Source organism: Notamacropus eugenii, chromosome 2 (genome assembly GCF_028372415.1).
Source record: "Notamacropus eugenii isolate mMacEug1 chromosome 2, mMacEug1.pri_v2, whole genome shotgun sequence".
Classification (NCBI taxonomy): domain Eukaryota; kingdom Metazoa; phylum Chordata; class Mammalia; order Diprotodontia; family Macropodidae; genus Notamacropus; species Notamacropus eugenii.
This window is the reverse complement of record NC_092873.1, coordinates 173,396,874-173,422,921: the sequence shown is the minus strand read 5'-3', so window position 1 is coordinate 173,422,921 and position 26,048 is coordinate 173,396,874. Positions and strand designations below refer to the sequence as shown.

Here is a 26,048-nt window from a genome sequence, read left to right as displayed (position 1 = left end):
GGGGAAACATGAGTTCCTTTGGCTGCCACATCTGAGAACTGAGTTCTTCCCTGGCCAGTCCATTCTTGATTATATTAACAATGAAGTAGGATAATGTGGATAATTGAAATCCACATATATTCAAAAAAATCTCATTCTGGCCAGGAGTTCTCATTTCCTCTCTAATAAACCTTTTCTTTTAAACCAGAGTTGTTAAAAAAAAATAGTAAAAGCTGCTTGATTTGGGTTTTCTCTCTTTATATTTCCCTTGGTGAAAATATTAACGAACAGGAAAATGGCACAAAATGAGACAGCAAATAAAAAGCATGAGGACTTGAAAAAAGAGGCAGGCAAATTAATAATTGGTATTTTGGTAAGGGTCAATCAACTTTACTACAAAGAGTACCAGATCTGAAGTCAGAAGACTTAAGTATGATTCAATTCAACAAACATTTATAAAATGACTAAGTAAAAAGTAACATGCAAAGTATATGCAAAGTAATTTCAAGAGAGAGGACATTAAGGGTGGGTAGTCAGGAAGAGTTTTTTCCTCACTTGATAACTTAGATTTGAATCCTGGTTTGGTCATTTACTACCCACATGACTATGGACAAGTCACTTAACTTCCAAGTCTCAATTTCCTCAGCTGTAAAATGACCTGGAATGGACTAGCTGATATCTAAGAAGTCCTCCCAGCTCTAAAATCTTATGATCCCAGGCAAATTCCCCACTATGAGACCGATTTTCCTCATCTATAAAATGGGACAACGAAATTCACAGGCTGATTAAGAGGAAGACAATTTGTAAGCTTAACATGTGATGTTACTATGAGATGAAAAGTTAATTCAGAAGTTACTCAGAAGTCATGCTCTGTCTTGTGCCCTATTTACTTAGTTTTCAAAATATTGGAAAATACTGAAAATACAGCATTCTTACAAATAAACAAAATGGCAAAATGAAGGTCAGTTGTAGGAGAGGGAAATGGCAGGGAGAGATGAGAACAAAGTAGAAAACAGACAGAAAAGGGTCAGGTAAGAGGGTAGGACCTTCAGCAATAATCGATGAAGGAATAAAATTGGAAGCTTTCACTTACACAAGAATATAGAAACTTCACTAAAGGGTCTTTTTTGCACATAGTCCAAATACCTCTCCAATGGAAACTCTAGTTTTGCAATACATAAAAGGCCTTTTCAGAATTTTATACTTGAGGTCTATGTCACTTTTTAATAAAAGCCAAAGCAATCCATTTTTCTCACATTCAAATTATTTTCACCATGAAATAATTAATAACGTTACTATCTCCTAGCATTTCAAGTCAGATACATTTGATTACATGAAGACCCCAAGGAAATCTCCTCTGTGACTGTAAATGTGAGTTGAGAACCCAAATACCTCAAGATCAAATCCTTTCCAACCCTGACAAGTCAAGAGAATACTGGGTCTAAAAATCTACCTGAGATAGAAGATTTCACACACTTTCTTTACCCCTCAGTCTTCAATCATTTACCACGTCCACGATACCAGGATTCAAGCAAAGGGAACATGTCAAGGTTTTCTACCACACATTCTGCTGATGAGGAAGCTTCCTTACCTGCCAGATTTGCTCTTCACTTAGGGACGTCAGCTGGTCACTCTTCAGGACCTCTTGAAGCAGGCAATAAGGAAGAGCTAGGACTTCTTCAGGGTGACTTTTCAGGAGTTCAGAGAGGTGTTTCACTAAAAAATCGATCACTGCCTTCTCCAGCAAAGTGAGATTAAAGAGGTCAGCAAGTCTGTACAGATCCAAGTAATTAAAGCTATTTAATTCCTAAGTGAATAAAAAAAAAAAGTCTTTCAGAAATGATGCAGAACCCAACTCAAAGGTCAAAGGACATTCAGATCAAATCAACAGGGAATGTGCCATGCACTACAAAAATCCAACTGCACACCATTTTTCATTTGGATACTTTCTCAATTAGAACGCTTTAGGCAAGGGTCTACATTCTTGGATGACAATTTCTGCCATTTTGCCTACCTTAAAAATAAGAACTTCAAACACTCAGTTAAGGAGCTGGAAAGTAGTTTCTAGTTTAAGGATCCAATTGAAATGCTATTTGCAATTTTCTAAAAATGCTTTTTAGTAAAAAGAAATAATGATCTTTTTACACTCACCATATCCTATACCCCAAGGATCCAATTTTTCTCTTACAGCTAACATGAGGGATGCAGAATCAGAAGACACACACATTAGAAGGCAGACTGACACTTGGAACACTTTTCTCAAAACTTCACTTTGAATGAATACGAACCATCAATATTTGGTGAAATTAACACATTAGCCTCAAAGATATACAGTGTCAGACCTGTTTGCAAGCTTCATAGAATTACCAATCATCTCTCTACCAAGTTTATGCCTAATCTATTCAAAGAAGATGAAAGGGATTCTGCTTTTTAAATGCTCCAGAAAGAAGAGATTTTCCAATTTCATTCAGTAGCCTGTTGTAGTGTCTAATCATCCTTATAGTCTGGCAGGTTTTTTTCTTGCCCAATTAAACTCTCTTGAGCGTGTGTGTGTGTGTGTGTGTGTGTGTGTGTGTGTGTGTGTGTGTGTGTGTGTGTGTTGTCTTTTGCCCAGGTGGTTTGCACTACGATTCCTTTTATTGTGTCTGATGACAAACTCTATATTTCCCTTATCCAATATGAACATGTGTTACAATACACCATCAAAGTCCTCTATGTATATAATGCAAATGAGGAAGATCTATGTCAGGCACCTAGGACTATGATTATGTATGGTTAGATGCTGGAAATGAGATTAGTTTTCCAGCACCCCTGCTGAATATTGCTGCATTGCTATACCCTTATATCCACCCTGGCCTACTTGGTGTGCCCTAGGTGATAACACTGACATTATGTCTTCCAGATTTGCAAGGCTCATGTTCTCCTTTCTCATTTCTACCTCTTAGAAACCATAACTCCACTCAAGGCTGAGCTTTAGGGGTATTTCCTATAAGAAGCTTTTACTGATTCCCCAACTTGTTAGAGTACTCTCTTCAGCCCCAAACCTAGTTGGAATTTTTATATATTTTGCATTCCCTTATTTATGTACCCTCAGTAGAATGTAAGCTCCTCCAAGACAGGGACTATATCACTTATATCTTTGTATCTCCAGGTCCTTGATAAATGCCTATTGAAGAGCCATCCCACAATAGATACATGGTCAAAAGACAGGAACAAATAGCCTCAAAAAGCAGTGCAATCTTTTCTCTATACGGAAGACTTTTTAAATCACCAATAAGAGTAATGCATATCAAAACAAAGAACTAGAAACTGTGGGGATGCCTGTCAACTGGGGAATCACTGAACAAGCTACCAGATATGATCATGATGGAATACTACTGTGCTATAAGAAATGATGAACTCAATGATTTTAAAAAAAACATGGATAAACTTTCATGAAATAATGAAGAGTGAAATGAGCAAAAACCAAAAGAAAGTTGCATACAGTAACAGTAATATTGTTTTAAGAACACTTTTGAGCAACTAAGTCATTCTTTTACAAATCCCAAATTAACTACAAAGGACTTATGAAAGAAGACACTATCTGCATCCAGAAAGAAAACAGATAAATAGAAGTATGTCTAGACTGATTTTACATATATATATATATATATATATATATATATATATATATATATATATATATATATATATATATATATATATATATTTGTGTCTAATGATAGCCATCTCTAGGGTGGGGGAGTGGAGGGAAGAAAAAAAGAAAAAAGAAATTTACATGATAACTTTATTAAATATTTAAAGTAACAGCAAGTTGTACTTAATAAATTTGCTGTTTCATATGCAGTCTTTTTTTTTTTTTACCATACTACCCTATGGAAATGCTTGTTTTATTCCACAAATTAAAATAAATAAAATAAAATAAAAAACTGAGGTTTCATTTCATGCCCTGCAAATTGGCAAAGATAATAATATGTAAATAGTCAATGTTGAAGGGACTGAGAAAAAGTCAGGCACAAACTTTCTTTTGGTAGAGGTACAAATTGATTCAGCCATTCCAAAAATCAATTTTGGATTAAGCTAAAAATAAGTGATAAAAATGTCTATACCCTTTAACTTATAGATCCTGCTGCTTTACCAAAGGAGGGAAATCCCAGAATCATCCAAATATATGATTTTTATGGTAGCAAAAGTCTAAAAGCAAAGTAGATACTATTTGTTAGGGAATAGCTAAACCAAATGTTGTATATGAATATGACAGAATATTACTATGTCATAATATGCAGAATTCAGAGAAATATTTACATGAACTGATACAGAGTAAATTAAGCAAACTCAGGCAAATACTGTACAAAATGACTACAATACTGTGAATGCAAAGAAAAAAACAAACAAACCCTAACACTAATTTTAAGACCAAGCTCGGCCCCAAAGAAGAGATGCAAAAATATCCCGCTCACCTTTCTTGATAGAAGTGAGAGACTATGGGTATGAAACACTTCATATATTTTCAAATTCATTTGATACATGAGTTAATTTTACTGAACTGCTTTGTCTCTTTTTTATTCTTTACTACAAGAAGTAGTTCACTGAGTAGAAGAGGGGAATATATTGAGAAATAGAAGTGTAGTAAAAATAAAAATATATCAATAAAAACTAAAAATTAATAAAATCTAAAATTTAAAAAAAAAACCTTTAAAATTTAATTGGCATCTAGGCTATCTTCAGACCTTTTCTTTAAGGTTCTAGACTAAAACCAGACTATAACAACAGACTCCATCCCTGATGGGTGCCAAACAACTTGTCTCACAAGACAAGTGCTCACATGGAGGGCAGAAGAAGTGGTACAGGGATACTTCCAAAGTCTCTTGACTGTGAGCCACGAAAGATGATGGCACAGGACCACCCAGCTTGACATGCACACATCAGAAAAGGCACTGTGCTCTATGAACAAAGTAGAATCAAAATAGCATAAAGGAAACATCAGATTTGCAAATCTAGAGACAACTCCATCCTAAATGTTCAAATGCACTCTTTGCGCCCCCCTGGGGGAGAATCTTCCAAGTTCAGATTGCACTGAACAGCCAGTCAGATATGCTATGCCACGGGTCCTCTTTTGAGTATGAAAGACCAACAACTACAATCATTTTGCAATCTTTAAGGACAAAAAAACTCTAAAGTTTTTTAAGAGATTAAGATTAAGAGATTTCCCCCCTTCTTCAAGATTTCTCAAAGCTAATTTCTATGAGTTCTGTAATGCTTGTTCCAAATTTTCGAAATGTCTAAGGATTCATGCATACAATAAATGGTCCAAGTATAAGTGTAAAACACACTGTTCCCCATTCTAGCTATCGAAGCTCTTCCAAAATTTCTGTCCTCATTCTGGCTTTAAAGTTTATTTGAATAAGGCTTGAGATACACAAATACATGTCTATAAAATATGGAAATACATGACTGAGAAAAATTGAAGGGCAGGTCTCAGAGTAACTATCTCTCAATCCCATCATCAAGATCACTTGATTATGTTGAGGCTTAGGTCCTATTTTTATTTTAGCGAGAGATGACACTTCTTTATAGAAACCAAGACAGACGGCTTCAGGAATGAACTATGAGAACCTTCTACAGAACACTGCTAAAAATCCCTGTTTGCCCTTGCTTTCAAATGGGAACTAGCTCTTGTTTGTAAAAATATAAGTTGGGTTGGACCGTTAAGTTTCTTCCCCACTTAACAATTCTAAGATTTTCCTGTGGTCTTATTTTATATCAATCTGTCCAAAGATTGTGGCCTCTCATTTACAGCTTTTACAGAAGGTGTGCTGAAATTCCTATCATCAAGAGGTAGGTCCTTAGAGAAATATCTTCAATAGTCTCCTAAATATGATTTCTTAGGATATGAATAGTATGCTTAAAAAATCAGGCAGGAGAACAGTAGTTCTCATTACTGATAGTATATATGTGGTTGAATAAAGAACGAGATCTTCTGGGTTAGAAAGTTACTCCCTACATGTAAGTTGCAGCAGTACTGCCTTAACTCTTTCAGGTCTCTAGTGTGCCATTAAATGGACTGGATTCTTCATCTACCTCATGGAGTCCTAGAAGTTTGAGAATGTTAGTGCTTGTCAAATGTGTGAGGCTTATACTCAAAGAGCAGCTCATTTATCTGATGGGTCTGGCTCAGCACCACAAAGAAGAATGATTATCAACAGAAGCTTAAATAATCCCACCTGCAAAGAAGCTGGAACCAGGGTACAATCAGAGTTTTTTTCCTAATTATTTTATGCTTTAAAAAATGTACATAGAGCTACAACTATTTAGGTTCTCAGTTTTGTATATCAAAAAGAATTGTGTTCATATGTCCATTGATCTATGCTGGATACTATAAATTATGAACTCAAATGAGATTCCTGCTTAATAAATTCTTATAATTCAATGCAAAGAACACAGATAGATACATTGTAAATGACTGGGTTTTTTAAAATTCTACTGGAAGTTTTTTTCAACTTTTAAAAAATATCCTATTTGGTAGATGTACTTGAATCTACAGAATGCCTCTTTCTTCAGTATTCAGATTTTGTTTGTTTTTCTTTTCTGAGGCTTCTCCCTAAGCATAATCTAAAAATACATTCTCAACTTCTTTTAGGAGCAAATTAAATGAAGAAGAGGTATTGCATTGTAGAAGAGAAGAATGAGGCCTATGCAGAGAGTTAGAGGACCAAGTCAAATTACAAAACTTAATGATTTGTAATTTACTAAACTTAATTTAGAAAATTACAAATTACTAAACCAAACACTTGGTGTTTAGTTGGGGGGCACGCAGTAGGGGGGGGAGGTTCCAGTTTTATACCAGATCCAGTAAGTTCTCCAGATACCTTTGGTTTCTTTACACTTGGTTTTCACTACATTACACTTACCATGGATGGGAAGGCAGTGCTAAGTACTGGAAAGAACACTACATTTAGAATCAGAAGACCCAGGTTTGAGTCCAACACTGTGGAATCATAGTCACCTCCCCTAACTTCACTCTCATCTATGCAATGGGAATAATATGATCACACAATTACAACTTAGAGGCTGAAGTCAAATTCTCTCATTTAAGAGGAAAAAGTCAAGTCCCAAGGGGATTTAAGTGACTAGCCCAAGGTCACACAGGTAGTAATAAATGTCAGAGGTGACTTTAGAACTTGGGTCCCATCTCCATGAAGTCAATATCCCTTCCACCGTACCACATCTCTTCCCTTATATTTCTATTAACTATCGCACAGGGCCTTTGAAAGTTCTTTGTAAACTCTCATACATTATACGCATGTGAGTGATTATGATGATGTTTAACACTTAATTAAATTGTAAGAGAGGAGAATTAGGGAAGAAGGGGATGGTTTTTTAATTCTTTCAGTGTTTTCATCATGACAAGCTACATAATGTTTGCTACAGAGGGAGGAATAAAACGCCTGCATTTCAATTCAATTAAACCATCAAACATTTTACTTTTAATACCTATTACATACAAGACACTGTGCTAGGTATTGGGGAAACATAAACAAGCTTGATCTCAATTAGTGTGAATAATGAACTCCCCTCTGAAATTCAAATTTGCAATATTCAAAGCTGGAGTTTTATAAAATATGGTAATAAGTTCCAGTTCATCGGAAATATGCAATACAAATTCAAATAAGGTGACCTCTTAAGAGTCATTTTCGCACTAATCAGGTCCTATCAGACTAAAAAGGAAATATGTGATAGGGAGAAAGGAATGATCAACAAAGTGCTGTATGAAAATCTGAGTAGGGGGAAAAGAATCACTTTTAGCTTGGAGAATCAGATCACAGAATCATAAATTTAGAGTCAAGAGGGACCGAGTAGTTACATTTAGATTTTATCTAGTCATTCTCCTCATTTTACAGATAAGGTAACTGAGGCCAAGAGAGGTGAAATGTCTTGTTACAGCTCACACTGGTAGTATACAGCAAAGTCAAGATTCAACTTCAGATCTCTGGTTTCTAAATTAACTGCTCTTTCTAGAGCACCCCACTTCCTCGGGGAACATTTTATAGAGAAGATGGCAACTAATCTTGGCTCAGAAGGGAACATTTTCACCAGCCATAGAGAAGAAAGTCAAGCATTATTATAAAAACAAACGCTGTGAATGGTTACAGATGAGTCTTTGCCTACAGAAATAGCTAAGAGCTAGGTTGAAATGAACTGCAGTTTAGCATCCCCACCTATGCCTTTGAAGGTCAAAAAGAAGTCTTTGTGACAAAGAAAGAAAAGGACTAATGCATTAAAAGGCAGTGAATAACAAACACTAGCTATTATCAACACTTAAGACCAGGAATGCCAATTCAATGTGGATATTAGCCTTTGGCTCATAGATACTAAACTACAAATGTGGAAATTAGGAAATAAAAGTGAAGTAGGTGGTCTGCCAGGATGCAGATACCTTTTAACTGCATTTCCTGGTATGCTTAACTCTTCACTCAGAGTGGATAAGGCTAAGGGATGGATGGCCACATCTAAAGCTGCAGGATTCTGAACTATGCACTGTCTCTCTTGGTTTATCACTTACAAAATAGGATTTAAAAAGCAAATCATAAGCTAGTGCTACATTCAAAGCCATGGCCTGACAGTCTGTGATGACATTATCCAGGTAGGTCTATCTCACTTCTAAACATTGTTATTCTTGTTTTATAGAGAGGTTGGGTGACATTCCCAGGATCACACAGTAAGTGTCATAGCAGAGACCCACATGAAAGAGCCTGTGTTCCAGAACATGGCTTGACATTCTGGCCCAACATTAAAATGAGAATTTCTATACAATTGGTTGAAGATACTACTAGCAGACAACCCAGAGTGCTACAGTTTTACTATCATAAAGGATGCATTGCAGTCCACAGGGAGTCACTTTTTCAATCCAATAGGCAGTCATTTATTTACTCCATCAACTGAGAACTTGGAGCTATATGGATTTGATGATACCTTTAAGGTGAATTTTGACCAAAATATGAGAGTCTCGTACACTTCCCCCATGTTCTCAGCCTTCCAAACTCAGACAGTAGATTCCCGTGGAGATTACAGTTCAGCACTAAGAGCTGAGTCCTTAGGCTGAGTCCTTTGGGTAAGAGAGAGAGAAAACTTTCCTAAAAGTTCTAAGTCTATCATGCCTGCCCTCAATTGTTTTTTTCAGAATTACTATGCACACTTCTTGTTACTCAGGAAGCATATAAAAAGTATGTTTATTGTGCCTTTGGTTTTAGTATTGTTTGGCTTCATTTGCCTTCCTCTCCCCCGAGAACATATCCTTTACTTGTTTCTTATAGTGTGGATGACATATTAAGTAGAGGAAACACAAAATGTGTCCTCTGTGTCTCACTAACTAGACACAAGCTTTTCATGTTCAAGATTTTTTAGTCGTACAAACTCTTTAACTTTAGCTTCTCTAGTGTGGCTTTTCTTCCCTTAATAAAGTTACTAGAGGTACTGGCATTTTAAAGAAAGTTGGGCAGCTAGGTGGTGCAATGCATAGAGCACCAGTGCAGGAGTCAGGAGGACCTGAGTTCAAATCTCACCTCAGACACTGGACACTCACTAGCTGTGTGACCTTGGGCAAATCACTTAACCTCAATTGCCTCATCCTGGGTCATCTCCAGTCATCCTGATGAATATCTGGTCACTGGATTCAGACGGCTCTGGAGGAGAAGTGAGGCTGGTGACCTGCACAGCCCTCCCTCACTCAGAACAAAGTCAAGTGCAAGTCATGTCATTATTTCTCTGATGGCATGGTCTTCTTCAGCAACGAAGGACCACCAACACACACTGAGAACTTAAGAGAAAGTAAAGTAAATTGTAAATAGATGAGATTCAGTCCTAATTTAAATAACTGCTATGTAGAGTTTCTGATGGCTACAGGTCTGTCATTAAGGCCAAGGAAAGAAGGTAGGAGAGATCACAGAAAGGGGCTGATTAGAGAGGACTGTTTTCTCTTTACCTCCATAGGTACCATAGTCAACAAATCAATAGGTAATAGATATAAGCGCCTACCATGTGCCAAGCATTGTGTTAAGTGCTAAGCTTAAAAAGAAGAGGGAAAAGGCAATCCTTACCCTGAGGGAGCTTACAATCTAATGGGAGGGACAACACACAAGCAAATACATCCAGAGCAAGCTATCTAAACAGGAAATAATCAAGAAGAAAGGCTTCCACACTTCCACAAAAGATGGAGGCAGAGAGAAGAAACAGCAAAACCCACAGACATCTCCTTAGAGAAATGCTCAGTTTATTCTCTCTCCTGGTCTAACATCCCATTCAAATTTAACAACAGCCTAAATAGACTATTTAGCATCTTCTGCACTGCAACTATTGCCTATAACTTATCATGAAAATCTGCCCAAAAGACACCTTGATTTAATTTCACATCAGTGCTAAATTCTGACAAGAAATAAAATAGGGACAGATGATAATGCTCAGGAAAATTGTATAAACTGCCTTACATACTTATTTCTGATACTTCTAAGAGTCCTACTCCAGAGGATTTTTATTGACTCATGAAACAAAATCAAAACTTTGTTCTGAACATAGGCCTCATTTCCCTTAAAATTAAATTTCTATGAAGCCCAAAATCGGTACTATTTTCCAATATGTACCTATATATTTTTCTTCCAAATTCAACAACAAAATTCAATAAACTTTTTTTACAAAGTGCTTACTTATGTGCAAAGCACTGTGGTAGAGTATTGGGGCTTCAAAGATGAAAAGCAGTATATTTCCTACCTTTAAAGAGCTTCCAATCTAACTGGGGATAAAATATGCATAAAAATGACACAAATAGAGTGGCATGTGCACAGAACAGATCAGGCACAGTGCTCTAAGAAAACTTGAAAGAGAGAGCACATTTTTCCATTTGGAGTAGGATAAAAGGGGTGGGAAGTGGTAGAAATCAGGAAAGGCTTCATGGAGGAGGCAGTACCTGAGCAGAGTCTTGAAGAAAAAGAAGGATTTCAATAGGCAGAGTTGAGAGTTCATTCTAGATCTGTGCAAAAGCATGGAGTTGGCAGAATGTAGGACAAGATGGCACTCAGTACTATCCAATGGATCTGTAATGTCGTTGGCATGGAGGGGCATGGCAATTCATCTAACTGACTTCCCGTCCTGTACAGCTATCATCCATATTCTCCCAAAAATTCACCACAGGGAGTCCCAAAGGGCTGGGGCCTTCCTTATTTCTCTTGGCATAGCAAAAAACCCAGTGAAGCACAGGGACTGTTTGACAGTTATCCTTGCTCTGGCCATGGGACCAAACCATCTTCTTCCCTAGCTAATCCATTTCTTTGAAGACACCATTTACATTGGTCTTTTAAAATAATTATTTATAATGTAATGCAGATTGCCCATGCCCATGATCAATTAACCAATAAATCCAATATTTATTAAGCACCTGCTAAGCGTGCTAGGTGCTGGGGATACAAAGACAAAAACTAAACATACCGTGCCTTCAGGAAGTTTATGGTCTAATAGGGGAGACAACACATAGGTATAGAGAAAATAGAAATAAAGTAACCTTGCATGGAGAAGCACTAGCTGCTGGAGGAACCAGGAAAGACAAAAGGACAAAAAAATTCTGATTTCCTTTTTTTCCCCTACTGACACCACAGCTCAACACTGTGCCCAGCCTATAAGTATTTAATAAATTTTCTACCTTTTCTACTCATACATAAGATGACAGAGGAGCTGAGTCTTGAAGGAAGCTAGAGCTTCTAAGACATGAAAGTGAAGAGAGGATACATTCCAGGCATGACAGGCAATTAATGCAAAGGCAGAGAGAAGGGAGATAGAGTGTCATGGATAAGGAGTAAAAGAAGGCCAATATGGCAGGATTCTACAGTGTATGAAGGGGAATGTCATGTAAGAAGGCTGGAAAGGTGGGATGTAGCCAGACTGTGAAAAGCTTTAAATACCAAACCAAAGAGTTTATACTAATCCTGGAGTAATAGACGAGTATTAGAGTTCACTGAGATGGGCAGAGCATGAACTGATTACAAGCACACTTTTGGAAAAATCATTTTGGTATCTGTGTGAAGGATGGATTGGTGGACAGAGAGAACTGAGGCAGGCTGAACAATCAGGAGGCTAGTTCAATATTTCAGGGAAGATTACCATGTGTAGAAAGAACCCATGGGATCTAATGAAGCCATTGAGTGAGAAAATGTAAAGAGAAAAGAGAAGAGGGTCCCCAGGATGGGGAACCTATGGCCTCAAGGCCACATGTGGCCCTCTAGGTCCTCAGGAGTGGTTTTTTTGACTGAATCCAAGTTTTACAGAACAAATCCTTTTATTAAGGGCATTTGTTCTATGAAGTTTGAATTCAGTCAAAAGACCACACTTGAGGACCTAGAGGGCCACATGTGGCCTCAAGGCTGTAGGTGCTCTACCCTAAGAGTCCTATGAGAGAGCCACAATTAGAGGATATGACATGGACGACAATCCAACAAAGGAGACTGAGTAGTCATATGGGTAGAAAAAGAACCAAAAGACAGCAATGTTGAAAACTCAGGAGAAGAGATTGTTAAAGAGGAAGACTCTGGAGTCTGTAGTGTTCTTCCATGACTTGTAGTCATACAATACCACCTGAAAAATACAGAAATTTTCCATTTTTTCATTCAGGGAAAAGAAGGGAGGTAGGGGAGGAATGCAAGGAGAGGAGGTATTGAAACAGCTCAGCTCAATCTCCTTCTGTTTACTTATGATCTCATCTCTTTGTCCATTTACAGTGTCCATCCAAGATAGATAGATGCTCATGCATTTTACAATGAGGCAGAGAAACAAATTCTGATTATATTTAGTTATAGTTCAACTTTACTTAGTTTCTTTAATAAAATTAAGTTTAACTTAAAAGGGATAGGAATAGGCATAGAGATGAAATTATTTTTACCTAATCAGTAATTAGAAAGTCAAAGTAAGTTAGTTAAGAATCATGACAGGAGATACTTAAGACTTCCACAATAGGTGAAGCCTTTATTTAGTTTCAACTCACAAAATGTATATATGCAGATGCGTATGAATACATACATATAAACACATACTTATACGTAAACTAATGGCTTCAGTTTACCACCATAACCTTCTCAGCCTCACATAAGGACAAAATAATTCTGATTTCCTTTTATTCCCCTACTGACACCACAGCTCAACACTGTGCCCAGCCATAATTATGTAATAAATTTTCTACCTTTTTAGCTAATTACATTGGGATAAATTACATATTTTTCTGGGGAATAACATACATAGTTCATTATTCTACTTGTGATGAAGTACCCATTATAATAATGGCTAGCATTTATATAGTGCTTTCAGGTTTGCAAAACATTTCATTTGATTTTTATAACACTGTGAATTAAGTGCTAGTATTATCTCAGTTTGGCAAAGAGCCAACTGGAGAAGATAAACATTAAGTGACTAGCCCAGGATCATACCCCCAGTAAGCAACTGAGGCAGGAAGTATCAGGTTCTGCTGACTTCAAGCCCAACAATCCATTCATTAGACTACCTAGTGCTTCATTGTAAATGACTAGCTTTTCTTTGTATTGGGACTCAGTCAGGATGACTCGTGGCATTCTCCCTTCAGTCCACCGCAACTAGAGCTGGCACACATTTCAGGGGTTATTTAAAGAATAAAGAAATCCTTCATATAAATCAGCCATACTCTTACTCACAGCATAGTTAACAGTCTCCCATATTACTTGGCGAGATTTCTCAATGACCCAAAACCTCTAGTAAATTTGCTCAACTTTTCAGTCATTTCCTTTACATATGAATGCATTTCCCTGTGCTGTAATCTTTCAAATTTTTTTTTCAAATCTTTTAAAAACTTACTACAAACTTGCAGCCAATAGCAGAGGCATGGAGAATGCTCCTAAGGGAATGAATTTCAGTCCATAGTTGAAACTCCACCCTACCACTTACCCTTGGGCAAATAGGAGGGCCTTTATTCAATAGCAATGATTTTGCCACTTTTCAGAAGGGCAAGGGGATTTTCTGCCACTGTGCCCACTTTTTGTGCCATAAGACAAACTATTAATGTCATGCAACTTGGCAATTGGCATATCTAGTCAGAAATCTATGAACAACCTGTGAAATTGGGTCTCAGTGTATGGGCTCTTCGAAAACTGACACCAGCAGCCTTCTGCCAAAGCTTCACTCATCGAGTCCCACCCAGAGCATTGAAAGTTGATTAGCCCCCAGAGCCAACGGGCTACCTCATGTTTCATTCTGAATTGTTGCATCCCCTTTTTCCACTACTCTCTTCTCCATGTTTAGATCTTTCAGCCATCTTCACGGTCTCATACCTTCAGAGCCATAGAAGCTTCCAGGAAAATATGCATTTTCACACTCAATAAAATCTATTGTAATTAACACTTTTCAAAATATTATGTATTGTTTCATTAAACTTTACATTAAATTTTGCTTTTTCCAATAAATAAATAAATTACTAGCTTTTTACACAAGGTCACTTCCAAATTGTCGTCACTTAGTCACATCCCAAAATGCTGATGTGAATCAACCTCAAGCACTGACTCCTGTGGCCACAAGCACACTTACCATCCACTGTCATATATAAACTACGGTTTAGTGCCCTATTCATTCTAATCAGGTCTCAGTGAAATATGCTGAGTCACTACACGTCCCCTGCCAAGAACAACGATGCAGCCGCTCCTTTGGGATACCTCCACTTCAGTAAGAACCAAGAGCCATGTCCTCAAACTTCCACTGTTCATATTCTAGAATTCTCAGATGTCTTGACATGAAACAAATTTTTTCTTTGGAAATTTCAGACTCAGGCAAAGAAATAAATTTTGATTATGCTTAGTATTAATTAAAGTTTACTTAGTTATTTTAATTAAGCTAAACCTATAGCAGGATAGGAATGAGGACAGAAATAACAAAATCATTTCACCTAATCAGTAATTAGAAAGTCAAAGTAAGTTAGTTAAGGAGCATGCTAGCTAATACAATGTTTAAGACTTCCACAATGGAGGCAAGTCTTCATTTATTTTCACCTTGCAAAAACAGGCCTCCAAGTCATGCTTGCTTAATTCCTGGCTCCACTACCCACTCTGTAATACTCCACTTCCTACAGAGAAAGCCTTGCTCCCACAAACAGATCTTCCCCTGCTTCTAGCTCCCTTTTATGTGTTTTTTTTTCCCCATTAGAATACAAGCTCCTTAAGGGTAGAGGCTGTGATTTTGGATTGAGTTCCCATCCTCAGCATTTTGCACAGTGACTATTTTCTATTGAATAGGTCCACAGACTTGATATTTGAAGGGATTAAAGATCCCCCAAAACATCTTTATATACCTCTTTATATTTGTCCCTCATTACGGACCTATTCACATATGTCCTACTTCTACTCGTTGGATACAAACATTTGTGTTTCATCTCCTTCACTACACTATAAGCTCATAAAGGTAAAAGATTCTTATCTTCTACTTAATCTATTGGTTCCTGTAGTGCCCATCTTAGGGCTCTGCATGCAAGGACACTCAGTAAATACTGCTGACTGATCAGGTGAGAATAAAAGACCATTAAACATTTGAAGCAAATTTCTCTTTTTCAGCAAATAGCAACAGACAGAAACAAAGTCAGAACTGTGTTTAAAATCATTTGTTTCTATTGCATAATCGTTATTTGTGAACATGTCTTATCCTTCTGGTTGGACTGCAGGCCATTCAAGGGCAGAAAGTGTATTTATTTACACCTTTATATGCCACGCATCTGATAGAGTGCCTTACATATAGTGAGTACTTAGTAAATGTTGAATTCAATTGAATAATTGTTTTAACTACAAAAAAAGGATTCATTATACTAGTGCTTAAAAATACTTCACCAAAGGCAGGCAAGGACATAGGTAACAGACAGTTATATTTTAAGAACCATGCATGCATTACTACTTACAGTGTACTCCCAGTTCCTATTCTCTGTATTATAAATAGCAGAAAAGGCACAATGAAAACTAAAGGGGGAAAACTGGCATTTCTTTATGACCTTATTTGAAAGATAAACTCCTTGGGGAAATACAATTTATTCAGATTATCAAGACCCTGCTGTGCAAATCTACAGTCTGGGAGCACACTACAGAGATCAAAAAATATTTACTTTATTCTGTTGGGTATAAAAGCTTTTAATGAATGCATAATTAAGACCAAAAAAAAAGTGTATACAGCTTTAGAAATTCCACTGCTGAGCCAAGCCATTAATATCCAAGGCATCATACCCAGTTGTGACTCCACCTGCTTCCTATTTGGATTACAACATAGTTATAAATCAAGGTATTATGTGACTACCCAACCAGGCGCCATGGAAAAGGATTGTGTGGCAAGACTTCCCTCTTGTCTCAGAAAAATTCAAATCAACAATAAAAAAGCTAAAAAAAAGTGCAAATAAATGATGGCAAAGGGCTGGAATTCTGAAGTCCACTGAAACGAACGAATTATCATCTCCTAAAAAGCAGCAAATTATTTATATTAGGTAAGGAGAGAAATCTGATAGATAATTTTCCTCTTAGTTTAATAATTATAAAAGATATAAGGTCTAGTATTATAAACACTGGATGTACATGAAAAGAAGAATAAGCACTTTGCATATCTAGGTTGCCAAAAGAAGCCCTATGATGTGCATGACACGACGCACACAATATGTAAACTGGACATTTTTCACAGTATACCTATATAATCATGTACATAAGATGCAGAACATTACACAACACTGTACGTTAATACATTTATATAAATATGTATATGGTACAACTTGATTAAACTAATATAAAATATTAGCAGTGACTCGTAAAATCTAAAATGAAAAATATAGCATGTTCTCGTTCTTTGGAGCCTTTGAAGGCATTTAAATACATCTGTGTTTTATAACAGAAGGTTTCCACAATTAGGTTACTGGTGCATTTTCATAATCAATTGTATGCATAATATCTGAGGATCATGAATAATTTTAAATATGTTTTGGTTGCAAGGTCTCCTGAAATCTATAAATCCAATAGGCAGTAAGCACACACATAGCTCACCATCAACTAATACTATCAGTAGGAAACACTAGGCTCTATATAATACTAAATACTGCTCAAAATTAGCTTTAATATGATGTTTCACAGTTGACATCTACAATCAGATTGTGGAAAACAAATAGGAGACAGAAATGTATTTTTTTAATTGAAAAATCATATTTATAGTACTTTTAAAGTATTTTAAAAATTCAACTCAAGACCTACAGAGTTGATACAAGGCCAAGCCAAATAAAGTCACTGTAAAACTACAAAAATAGTAGGAGAATGCTGAAATACTCAACATTACTGATTTCCTTATATACCTCTAATCCACAGATCACAAGAAGAAGTTGATTTTTTAAAACATGCCTATCTTGGTTGTACTTTCATTAGTTTCTACACTTGCTGCTTGGTGTATGTGTATAGATACACATATACATAGATACATATATATAAATATATATCATATGTAACTTTTACATAAGTTATCTAAAGGGCTCTGAATTAGAATCCCTGACCCGCAAGTTAATGCCTGTGTTATACTGGACAAGTCACTTTAACTTCTCAGGATCCTAGTTTCTCCAACTGTAAAATGAACGAGTTGGGATCAATGACCTCTAAGAAGTCTTCCAGGTCTAAACCTGTGACCATATCATCTTTTGATCTACTATATCTGTTCCAATCAATACCTAAACCAACAGTGGAATTTTTTCCTCATCTACATTATTTTTTCCTTTTTGAGATGTTTAAGTATTACAGCAACTTAAATCAGCATTTTTAAGAACCTACTATGTGTCAGACACCGTGCTGTCAAGCACAGTGCTAAGTACTAGAGATGAAAAGAAAGGTGAAATACAGTTCTTGTTCACACGGAGCTCAAATCTAATAGGGAAGAAAACAGACAACCACATACACACGTGTATATGTGTGTACACAGGTATACATATATTTATCATTCATTCAGTCATGTCCTAACATTCGTGACTCCATGGACCATAGTGTACATGGGGTTTTATTGACAAAGATACTGGATTGTTTTACCATTTACTTCTCCAATGAATTAAGACAGAGGTTAAGTGACTTGCCCAGGGTCACACAACTAATAAGTATCTGAGGCCATATTTGAACTTGAGTTATCTTAACTCCAGGCCCAGAGCTCTATCCACTGAGCTACCTTGCTGCCTCCTAGGCAGAGGTTAAGTAACTTGCCCAAAGTCACCACACAGCTAGTCAGTAAGTGTCTGAGGCTATATATTATGTATGTATATGTATACACTTATTTATATGTATACACACATACATGTATATATAAGCATATACATATGTGCACATATATACATGTGTGGAATGTGATAAGTTGGCAATTAAATGGGGAACAGAGAAGTGAAAATACACGGGCAGGAGATGGAATGTTATGTTTGAGGAACAGCAAGGAGCCCATCTCCACTGAATTTCAAAGTACATGGAAGCAAGTAAAGTATAAGAAGACTGGAAAAGTAGGTGGAGGAAGGTTAAGATAAAAGAAAAAAGGAGATTTTATATTTGATTCTAGAGGCAACAGGGAACCACTGGAGTGTACTGAATTGGGGGATGATGACACGATCAGATTTCAATACTTTAAGATGATCAATTTGATAGCTGTGAATGAAAAATATATCTGACAAAAATACAGATGGCCATAGACATTTAAATAAAATAAGCTGAAAATAAAGACAACTTTCTCTCTGTGTTATTTTACCTCAAACATCTGTTTATGATTTTAACAAGCAGGTACTTAGGGGAGAGAGGTGGATGTAGATATAGAGGCTACTATAACCTCTACTCAGTATCTATATTCTTACTGGACGGTGAGTGGTCAGGGTACCTGGCCCCCTGAGCTAATGATGCGTATAAGTTGCCTTTCTTAACTCCTGTGGAATCTGCCACCTTGCTATCCAGGAATAAAAGCGGAGTTCAGTTGTTCTACTAGAGGACACTTTTGTTTCAATTCATATCGGACTTAGATGAGCTCTGACGTCCCTTCCAACCTGGAGATTCTGTGGCTTCCTATCAAGTTTATGAGAGGTTTCTCTTTCCCCTAGTGTATAACTGCTTTTACACAAATTTAAGCAAATCAATGTATTTTTTTTTTTAATGTAAGGACAACTTCTTAACTGAAATATCAGTCATAAATAATCTGATATGAAAAATGTCACTTCCAGCTAGTGGCCAGTCTGGAAATTGCAAGCTGCTCCAAAACAACTAATACTTTTCTCTTAGTTTGGGTAAAAGATCAAGGCCAAGACAACAGGCTCCTTTCTCTATTTTCAGAAGTGGCTTGAAGTCAATCATTACATACTTAGGCATGTCAGTTTGGAGAAGGAGCCTTTCTTATAATACAAAGAAGAAATGAGTTTTAAAATTAGTGTATTTGTTTCATTTACACAATTCTCCAGAAGTTAACCAAAAATCAATACAAACTTATGCAGAATTCAGCTGATTTTCAATATATGCTACTCTTTTGAGAAAAATATAAAAATGTCATGTGGTCTCAGAGCAGCATTACTAGAGGGTAAAGGATTAATGGATCAAAAACTTGTCTTGTCTTTAAGGACAAGAGGAATATTCCTTAGCACTAAGAAAAATGCTGCTCCTAAAACCAACAGCCAATCCCCATAATCTAGAAGCGAATAGTCATCTTTGCTATGTTCTTTTTGGCAGCCATCAGTAGAAGTAAGAATTTTATACAAGCTTGCTGCTTCTCTCTGGGAGAGACGTGGGAAAATTTCATGTCAGAGTGAAGGCCATCTTTACTTCCTACAGTTAATGCGCGGTCAAGTGCAACGCCATGATTTCTTCTATTTCCTTTTCTGACTTCACAGCAATCCTACCCTCAAGAGGAAGGAAGAACGCTCCATGAGAAGATGGTGCTTTCTTTTTCTCTAGCAGAAAAATAAAAGGAATACATAATTTATTTACATAAATAACTTCCATTATTTATTCCCTCCTGTGCTTCAATCAATAAGCATTTATTAAACACCTGCCGTGTGTCAGGCACTGTGCTAAGTTCTGAGGATACAACGAAAAGAAAAAGAAAGTCCTTATTCTCACCAAGCTCACAGTTTAATGGGGAAAACAATATACTAACAATTATGCACAAACAAGGGCAGCTAGATGGCCCAGTGAATAAAGTGCTGAACCTGGAGTCAGGAAGACTCATCTTCCTGAATTCAAATCTGGCCTCAAACATTTACTAGCTGTGTGACCCTGGGCAAGTCACTTAACCCTGTTTGCCTCAGTTTTGTCATCTGAAAATGAGCTGGTGAAGAAAATGTCAAACTATTTAAGTATCTTTACCAAGAAAATCCCAAATGGGGTTATGAAGAGTTGGATATGACGAAAAACAACTGAACTGACTGTACAAATAAGATATGTACAGGCTAACATGGACATAATCAACATGGGAGAAGGTATGAACATCAAGGGAGATTTGGGAAGGCTTCCTGGAGAAGGTAGTTTTGTTTGCTTATGTGTTTGCATTTGCTGGGACTTGAAGGAACTCGGGGAATCCAGAAGGCACAGGTGAGAAGGAAGAGCAGTCCAGATACGGGAAAGAGACAATAAAAAACAATTGAGAAATGGAGTGTCTTATGTAGGGCACAGCAAGGAGGTCACTGGATCACAGAATGCACAGGGGTGAGTAAAATGTAAGAAGACTGGAAAAGTGTAGTGTGGGAGGAAGGAGGTCAAGAAAGGCTTTGAAGGCCTTCATGTTAGATCCCCAAAGTGATAGGAGTCAGCAGAATTGACTTAACAGAGAAGTGACATAGTGTTTTAGGGAGATCAATTTGACAACTGAGTTGAATATGGACTAGCTTGGACTACTACATTAACAATCTAGACTCTCTGTCTCAAGTATCTCTCTAGATAGTTGAGACAAAGTCTAGAACGTTACTGCAACAGTTCAGGTGTGAAAAGTTGAGCATACAAAAAGGTGGTGGTAGCCATATCAGAGGAGAGAGGTGGGGCAGATGTGAAATTTTTTTGGAGGGGGAAGGTGAAGCAATTGGGATTAAGTGATTTGCCAAAGGTCACCCAACTAGTAAGTGTCTGAGGCCGAATTTGAACTCAGATCCTAGTGATTCCAGGACCAGTGATCTATCCACTGTATCAACTAACTGCCCTGAGAGATGTTATGAAAGCAAAATTACTAAGCCTTGGCAACAGATTGGATATGGGGAAGTTGAGGTAAGTGACAGTGATGAGTCTAGGATAACAACTAGGTTGCAAGCCTTGGGTGATGGAGAAGATCAGGCACCCCTGTCAATAACAAGGAAGTTAGGGAAAGGGTAGGATTAGGGAGAAAGATAATGAGTTCAGATATTGACATGTTGAGTTTAAAATGTTTATGGGACATCCTATATAACATATCTAATAGGCAGCTGGAGATGCAAGGCTGAAGTTAAAGAAAGGATTGGGATAGATATGCAGACTTTTAAATCATTAACACAGAAATGATAATTGAATCCATGGGAGCTTATAAAATTCCCAAGTGAAACAGTATAGTGGGAGAAGAGAAAGGGGCCCAAGTTTGAGACATGGGCCACACGCACCATTAGCTGGCATGGCCTGGATGAAAATCTAGTAAAAGAGACTGAGTAGTGGTCAGAAAGGTAGGAGCAAAATTAGCAGAAGGGAATGTGATGAAGACCTGAAGAGAACAGCACCAAGAAAAAAGTGGTAATAGACTATGTCAAGAAAGTTAAAGAAGAATGAGAATCAAGAAAATACCACTAGAGTGGCAATTATAAGTGATAACTTTGGAGAAAGAAGTTTCACGAGTCAGACTGTAAAGTACTAAAAAGAAAAGGAGAGAAAAGAAATGGAGCTACCTGTTGCACAGGTCCATCCCAAGTTTAGCACAGAAGGGAGGAGAGAGATGGATAATAGGTAGTAGGGATAGATGGCTCAAGTGAGTGAGACATAGGTATGTTTGTAAGAAGTAAAGAAGTGGTCAATAGACAGGGAGAGAATGAGGGCAAGTGAGAGTGGGAATGAGAAATGGGACAATGCGCCAGAGAAGACAAGATGGGAAGGGATCATCCTATGTAGAAGTGTTTACCATGTCAAGGAAAAGAGCCAACTCTTCATGTAAGACTATGACAGTGGTAGATGACATCAGGATAATGTGAGAAGAGGAAGGGAGAAAAGGGAGCTCTCATTTTTCTTTCTTCACTGAAACATGAGGCAAGGTTCTCAGCAGAGAGGGTGAGAGTAGAGTAAAAAAGGAAGTCTGAGGAAGGACAAAATAGTTTGGTGATTGGGATAGTACATCAATTAGGAAAGTGTAAAAGGATTCTCTTCCTACAGTGGGGGCCCCAGTTGAAATTTTGTAACATAAATTTGTAGTGAACTCAGTCAGTGTGCTTTATCATTTTCTGCAGACTCATTCAATAGCACGTGAGTAGGAAGAAAGACAGCAGATGAGAGTAATACAAGGCTGAGCTTTGGCAGGTCAAGGTTGGTGATAAAGGGGAAAGAAATTGGATTAAAGAGGACAGTATGGAATTAAACTGTTTCACTAAGGGGTCAAGATGGAGAAGTGAGGAATGTATTTCCAGTACAGGGATGATGGCTGGAGAAATAACTAAAATGTCAAAGGTTTGGAGATCACACTGAAGATGAAGTACAGGATTCAGATTGTAAGGCAGAGAAAGAGGCATGATGACAACAGGCTACATTCAGATAAAGGCGATTTCAGAGTTCACGAACATGAAAGTGGTACACTGGCAGGTGACGGGGAGATCATGACCTCCTTCTGTGTGGCTGAGGGAGGGTGAAGGAGTAGGTCACATGAAATGAGTAAACTGAGGAACTGTGAAGTTTGAGTTTTTTGGGGATCATCAATATGTATGCTGAAATTACCTTTGATAGTATGAGGGCAAGAGTTGGGAAGGAGAGAAAGATTGTGATCCAGGAACTGAGCTTATTGAAGAAAGAAGAGGAATGTCCTGGAGGTCTGTAGAGAAGACCTTCTAGGATTTTGATTGCATGGTAGATAAGGACTGTAAACCACAAAGGAGGAGAGTTGAAGGAGTGATGGTGGCAGACAGTGGGCTAAGAAGCAACAATGGGAAGAAAAGAGTATTCTAGATCCCCTACTTCAACCAGTGAAGTTGGGGAAGTGAGTGAAAGTACAACCAGTGCTGGATAGGGAATCCAGCAAGGCTCTGTCATGAGAATGGAGTCAGGTCTCAGTAAGAGCCAGAAGATATAAGGAATGGACAAGAAAACAATTTAAGATGGAAGTAAGTTTTGGTTTGATTTGGTAGTGGTGATGGTGGTTGTTTTACCTAAAGATCAAACATTCTAGGGAGCAGTGGAAAGGGTAGGTAGATATAGACTAGAACATGGGGAAGAAGAGCTTGGGCTGAAAAAAAATGGGAAAAAGAGAGGGAGTGTGGGAGAAGGAGAAGAGCTTGAATAAGGACAGATGGGAATTCCAAATCACCAAGATTAGGAGAGCATGACCAGGTGGGAGTTTATTAATGATTAAAAGTGAGCTAAATGACTATAGTGAAAATATACTCAATAGGAAAGTATATGTAGAACCTATACAGAATTGTATGCAGTCGTGGGGAGGGAGGGGGGTAGTGGGGGGTAGGGGTGGGGGGGATAAAATCTCAATTGTATGGCAGTGATTGTTAAACATTAAAAAATAATAAAAAAAAAGTGAGTTAAGGTGATTCTTAGCATAATTACAGGTTCAAACTCAAAGTGGTGTCCTCCCAAGATGTTAGGCAACTCAAGTGATGAGACCAAAAGTAGCTGATGGAATGATACTCTCCCTGCAGGCAGGCCCAGTCAGGAGATAGGCAGGTGCATGACGCAATGGTGTCTCCCTGCACCCTACAAGCAGTGGGAAGAGACCAGCCTAGGAGAACACTGTGTGATAGAATGGAAGCTCTCTGTCCTACTGCAGGAAGAGGCCTTAAAACAGGAGCCATGATTTCCATGTACTTCTCTTTCTGAATAACCTCTTTCTTTAAGACACACAGCTCAAGCATTTTCTACATAAAGTCTTTTCTGATCTTCCCAACTGCTGGTGCCCTCTCTACCAAGCTATATTGCACTTAACTACTCTGAACTTGTTGGTATTTATTCTCTTTACACACACACACACACACACACACACACACACGTTTCCTATATACTTATGTATGTACTTATTGTCTTACCCCTTAGAAACGTAAACTCTTTGAGAGTAGAGACTGTTGCATTCTTTGTATCTGTACACAGATGTTGTTCAGTCATTTCAGTTCTGTCCACCTCTTTGTGACTCCTTTTGGGGTTTTCTTGCCCAAGATACTCCAGTGGTTTGTCATTTCCTTCTCCTGCTCATTTTATAGTTGAGGAACAGAGGTAAATAGGGTCACACAGCTAGTAAGTATCTGAGGCTAGATTTGAACTCAGGAAGATGAATCTCCCGATTTCAAGCCCAACACTCTATCCACTGTGTCACCTAGATGCCCTTTCATGCAGATAGTAGGCACTTAATAAATACTTGATCAGTGACACAGTGGAAAGTAGATAATTCCATGAACTCTTCATTCCAGAAGGAAATGTGTGTGTGTTCGTCCTTCGTTGCCAAAGAAGATCATGCCATCAGAGAAATGATGACATGACTTGCACTTGACTTCGTTTTGAGTGAGGGAAGGCTGCGCAGGTCACCAGCCTCACTTCTCCTCCAGAGCCACCTGAATCCAGCGACCAGATATTCATCAGGATGACTAGAGATGACCCAGGATGAGGCAGTTGGGGTTAAGTGACTTGCCCAAGGTTACACAGTTAGTGTCAAGTGTCTGAGGTGACATTCGAACTCAGGTCCTCCTGACTCCTGCACTGGTACTCTATCCACTTTATCGCCTAGCTGCCCCTTCCAGAAGGAAATAGGCATTCTCGGGTTGAAAAGGGTCTTTCTACTTATTATGGCTGAAATGTGTTTATTTGGTTGTTGGTTTTTTTTAAATCCCCCTACACTCCAAGTATTTGCAACATAATTATGAAAGGTTTTAAGATATATTTCTTTCAATTACTCATTCTGGTCATTACCACTGATTTTTTTAAAAAATCTCTAGCCATTTAAGATTACTAGAACCCTTGAAAGTAAGCAGAAATATTATAGCAGGCAACTTGAGCCAGAGGTCCTGACATTAACTTATCTTAAGATTATACATCTGGAACTGGAAGGAACTTCAGAGAGGTGGTCTAGTCCAATTCCTTCAATTTGCAGTTGAGAAGCCTGAATTAGAGGGAGGGTTAAGTGATCTGACAAGCTGTGATTTGAAGCCAGATCCTTGGATCTCAGAGCCAGTACTCATTCAACAATACCACTCTGCCTCCAACACAGTATTTTCACCCTGTTTTCACAAGTTCACACAGAATTAAAGAAAATAAAATTTCTGATTATACTTTCTGATTATCTTCTTTGTGTACCATCTGGAACAAAATCTAAAATTCCCAAATAATTTCCTCCTGCCACCAAGAAGACTTCGGGGTTGCTTTTCATTGCATCACCTGGTTTGTGCTTAGGGAGTAAGAACTAACATTAATATTAGTCTAAGAAAAAATTAATTAGGATAATAAAAGCTGCCAACATATCATACAATGCATTTCAATGCCAAATATAAGTGATGTTTGGCAAATCTCGGTTTTTTTGCATCATCCGTGCCAGTCAGCTACCCAATACTGTTGATTAGTGCAAATAATCAGTCGCTGACTATAATTAATTTCATCTGCAACGCTTCCAAGAGATTTTCCCCCTCTTTTCCTTCCTTTTTTTCTGGACCTTTTTCACTGATCAAGGCAATTCTGTAAATGATTAAAATATGTCTATATTTACCCACATAAGACGTCAGTAGCTCATGAAGCTGATTTCATTCTGTGATGCTTGGAGGACCCGCACCATCACCACTGGTACCACTTCCCCTTTACCTCCTATGCCATCTTAGAAGCATTTATGCTGGCAACTATGAAATGGAACATATG

The 26,048-nt window shown here is 37.7% G+C and overlaps 1 protein-coding gene across 14 annotated transcripts in view; it reads right to left on the bottom strand.

Annotated features, from left to right (window-relative positions):
* KLHL32 (kelch like family member 32) overlaps window positions 1–26,048 on the bottom strand; it is a 296,021-nt gene that overhangs the window by 89,980 nt on the left and 179,993 nt on the right. For 8 of the 14 annotated variants that reach the window (XR_011974432.1, XM_072642889.1, XM_072642891.1 and 5 more), the window contains one exon: window positions 1,571–1,786. The exons of 3 other annotated variants lie outside the window; for them this stretch is intronic. Coding sequence is in view for 8 of the 11 variants with exons in the window: in XM_072642889.1 (XP_072498990.1) it covers window positions 1,571–1,786 (216 nt within the window). In the remaining 3 variants the exon portion in view is untranslated. Of the gene's footprint in view, window positions 1–1,570; window positions 1,787–25,902; window positions 26,019–26,048 lie in introns of those variants that run through there. 3 more of the 14 variants (XM_072642898.1, XM_072642899.1, XM_072642901.1) reach the window with 3 other exon arrangements.